Source organism: Penaeus chinensis, chromosome 7 (assembly GCF_019202785.1).
Source record: "Penaeus chinensis breed Huanghai No. 1 chromosome 7, ASM1920278v2, whole genome shotgun sequence".
Lineage (NCBI taxonomy): Eukaryota > Metazoa > Arthropoda > Malacostraca > Decapoda > Penaeidae > Penaeus > Penaeus chinensis.
In genome coordinates, this window is record NC_061825.1 from 42,790,787 (window position 1) to 42,795,786 (window position 5,000).

General features: G+C 28.0%; 1 protein-coding gene across 10 annotated transcripts in view; it reads left to right on the top strand.

The window, feature by feature from the left end:
- LOC125027060 (longitudinals lacking protein, isoforms A/B/D/L-like) overlaps positions 1 to 5,000 on the top strand; it is an 81,563-nt gene that overhangs the window by 62,480 nt on the left and 14,083 nt on the right. The window contains exon 5 of one of the 10 annotated variants that reach the window (XM_047615744.1): positions 4,543 to 5,000. This exon is cut by the window's right edge and continues 333 nt beyond it. The exons of 8 other annotated variants lie outside the window; for them this stretch is intronic. In XM_047615744.1, the coding sequence (XP_047471700.1) occupies positions 4,543 to 5,000 (458 nt within the window). Of the gene's footprint in view, positions 1 to 4,077; positions 4,520 to 4,542 lie in introns of those variants that run through there. One more of the 10 variants, XM_047615750.1, reaches the window with a different exon arrangement.

Below are 5,000 nucleotides of genomic sequence, written 5' to 3' on the forward strand. Positions count from 1 at the left end.
TGTATATATATGTATATATATTGTATATATGTATATATACACATATGTATATATATTATGTAAATGTATATATATAGGTATGTTTATGTATAAAGATTTATATATGTACATATGTTTTGATATATATATATATATATATATATATATATATATATATATATATTAACCCAATGCCGATTGGCATGATGTGTACGTACGTGCTGTGCCCACTGTGAGTACTTGTTTGATTGTTTAAACAGATTGATGGCTACACTTGTACTAAGTCACCAATGACCCAATTATGAGTACTGCCTGTCTCGCGCTTTTAGCCTTTTGATTTACAAAAATATTTTTGGTTATCTTATTTTGCTGTTACTAATGTTTATAACATTATGATAATTATAATGTTTATAATAAAAAAACACCATCGATATTCGTAGCACTAATAAAAGTTAATTTTTTCCTGCCAATTCAAATCACGAAAGGTCACAAGGTCTACTAATTGACTCCTTTGTGGCTAAGCACTAGCAAAGCCATCTATGTGCAGAGACATTTAACAAAAATAGAGAAAATGAGATCAGCATTTTCCCCATTTTTTATTAATTTTCCCTGGTGGCATTGGGTTAATATATTCATATATACATATATATATATATGTTTATATATGTAAATATATACATGTACATATATATATGCATATATATACCTAAATCTATATGTATATGTGTATATATATTTACATATATAAACAAATATGTATATGTTTATAAATATTGATACATTTATGTACATAAATGAATAGTTCTACATATACATATGTTTATATATACACATGTATACATGCATATATATACTTATATATGCACAAATATACATGTGTGTGTTTATATATACATGTACGTATGTATTATGTTAATATACATGTAGATGTATATGCATATATATGTGTATGTATATATTACATATGTATATATATGTGTGTGTATATGTATATATCTATGTATATATTACATGTTTATCTTATATATATATATACATATATATATATATATAAAAGTATGTAAATGTATGTGTATCAACATATATGTGTGTATGTACATGTGTACATGTGTATATGTGTATATGTGTATATGTGTATATGTACATGTTTATATATGTGTATATGTATGTTTATATACATATCTGGTTATATATTTATATTTATATTTATCTATATTTTTATATCTATATATTTATATATATTATCTATGTGTTTATATGTATCTATATGTATATGTGCATATATATGTATGTGTATATATGTATATATATGTGTATATATGTATATATATGTGTATATATGTATATATATGTATATATATGTATATATATGTATGTATATATATGTATATATATGTGTATATATGTATATATATGTGTATGTATGTATATGTATATAGATGTGTATGTATGTATATGTATATAGATGTCTATGTATGTATATGTATATAGATATATGTGTATATATATCTATATGTATATGTATATATGTGTATATATATCTATATGTATATGTATATATGTGTATATATATCTATATGTATATGTATATATGTGTATATATATCTATATGTATATGTATATATGTGTATATATATCTATATGTATATGTATATATGTGTATATATATCTATATGTATATGTATATATGTGTATATATATCTATATGTATATGTATATATGTGTATATATATCTATATGTATATGTATATATGTGTATATATATCTATATGTATATGTATATATGTGTATATATATCTATATGTATATGTATATATGTGTATATGTATATATGTGTATATATATCTATATGTATATGTATATATGTGTATATATATCTATATGTATATGTGTATATATATCCATATGTATATGAATATATGTATATATATATCCATATGTATATGTATATGTATGTGTGTATGTATATGTACATGTGTATACATATATACACACGTATATATCTATGAACATATATATATATATATATATATAAGTAGACATGTGTATATATATGTACACACATGTGTATATGTATATATATAAGTAGATATGTGTATATATATACATACTCGTGTATATATATGTATACGTGTGTATATATATATATATATATATATATATATGTTAATGCATATATATATGTGTGTGTGTGTGTGTGTGTGTGTGTGTGTGTGTGTGTGTGTGTGTGTACATTTTTATATATCCATATATATATGCATATGTGTTTATATATACATATATGTATTATATATACATATATGTATTATATATATGGATAATGTCTATATGTATATGCATATATGTGAATATAAGTTTATGTATATATATATGTATGTTTATATTATATATTATTTATGTATTTGTATATGTATATATATAAATGTCTATATGTATATGCATATATGTGAATATATAAGTTTATGTATATATATGTATGTTTATATTATATATTATATATGTATTTGTATATGTATATGTATATATGTAAATGTTTATATATATATGTATATGTATATGTAAATGTGTATATGTAAATGTGTATATATATGTATATGTACATATATAAATGTATATATATATTTAGATGTATATGCTTATGTACGTATCTATATGTGGATGTATGTATATACATCCCTATTTATGTATATATGATATATATAAATATAGGTAAATATATTACGCACATATATAATATATATATATTATGTATATACATATATATATATATATATACATACATATATATATATACATACACACATATATATATATATATATATATATATATATGAATATAATATATATAATATATATGTAATATATTAATATAGTATTTATAATATATATCTATATATGCAAAATATTTATGGAGTATATAAATGTATCATTCTTTTCATATGATTTTTGTATACAGAGATAGATAATTATACACTACATCTATTTCTACTTTATACACATATGATTATACAGTTTTTTTTTTTTTTTTTTTATAAATATGATTTGTTTATGAAAATAAATTGCCCATAAAATAAGCTTGTTTCCTGAAACTAACATTTGTTGAGAGGAAGAAAGAGATTAAGATACTTTTGAAAATTACACATAAGAAGAATTCAAGACTCATCTGTTAGGGCATAAATTAAGGCATACATTAGCTGTTCATAATAATGTTTGCATGTATATATTAGGGAATTTAATTTTGATGTGTTAGTTTTTTTTTTTTTTTTTTTTACACTGCTATAATGCAGTACCAAAGGAAATTTTGAAAATCTGAATTCTTAATTTGGAAGGAAAACATTTACTAAGTAATGCTTTTAAGTTTAGATTAGATTAATATATATTGATGAGAAATATCATGAAATTTTTAAAAGTTTTTGACACATTGTTTGAAAATTCAGAGATGTTAAAGAAGAAACAGTGAACTGAGAATGCATTTGAACCCTAGAGTATTTACAATATCACAGTTTACCTATAGCAGTCTAGTGGACTACAGACCTTGAAATGAAGAATTTTGTTTGGATAATCTCGAGATGGGATATGAAGGGTACAAGGTTTTGGCCGAAATGTAGGACACTAATACACTGAGTGTGGTTGCTATATGTTAATTGAGCTGTTAGTTGAGCATTTATTGTAAAAAAAAAAGGAAAAGTTATTTTGCATTTCTTTGTGTTTTGTACTTTCATTTCTTATCATTCGCAGTTATTTTTTATACAAATGCAACAAAGCTTTTATAGATATTCCCCTAACCTTTGTTTTTAATAAAAGGTATACAGTACTGTGTGTTGTAAGAGTTGATATAAGTAGTAATAAATGGAAAGTTTGATTATGGAGGAAAGGATTGGGTCGCCTATGTTAAAAGATAAAAAGTAGTACTGACTTCATAGTTCATTGACTATTTGGCTTATATATAAATCATAGCCTGTATGTTGCTTCCTTTTTTTTATCTTTGCTTTCAAGTGTAGAGTGCAGTACTAAAGCATAAATTGGTGGTTGGGATATTTAAGAGACGATGGAGTGGATGGGTTGTTGGTGGTGTCTAAGTGGTGGTGTTTGTTGCAGGGGCGGGCAGGGCTGGACGCGGCGCTCATAGCCATGGGTGGGCGGACACATCGCGGCTCATATGATACCCGCCGGCCACACCACTGCTCATTCTGTGGAAAGCGCTTCCTGAACACAAGTCATCTTCGTGATCATCTCCGCCTCCACACTGGAGAGCGTCCCTTCTCCTGCCGTACTTGTGGTCGTTCATTTGTTCAGCGACAGCATCTGCGGCAACATGAACGTGCTGCCAAGTGCTCTGTACCTATGTGCCTCACCTGCAATCAGACTTTTTCATCCAGGGATGCACTCACGTTACACATGAGGCTGCACCTCATGCCACCCCCCAACACCACCTCCACCACTACCACCACCACAACCACTTTTCCTCAGTGATATCAGCATAAAAACATTTCTGTAGCTAATTGTGGTGGCAGTATGCTGTGAGTGAGGAGAGGCCTGACATATATTTGTGTATCGTTACAGACGATGCGGTTAATACTTGGGGAGTTGGGTGAGGCAGGTGGCGGGGCGCCGTTTGCTGACGGGGGAGGCGGATACCCTCGGCGGGGACACCCCACTACATCGAGTGCTGAAGCGAATGTGGCTCCAGCGGTGGCTCCTGACCTTGACATCTTGGAATATTGCTTAAGTGATGCCGTAGGTGATCAACTGCCTGTTGAACCTAGATCCCCAAGGCACAATACTCCACGTACGGCAGGGGCGAGCGGTGTGGGGGACCAAGCAGTGGTGACAGGGGCCTTGCTCTATCAGTGCCGACCTTTTGCATGTCGATTTTGTGCCAAACGTTTCAAAAGGAAAGATCATCTTGTTGAACATGAGCGAACTCATACTGGAGAGAGGCCCTATGTTTGCAGTGTGTGTGGTAAAAGTTTTGCAAAGAAAACTAATCTGAATACACATTCCCGAAGCCATCACCAGCA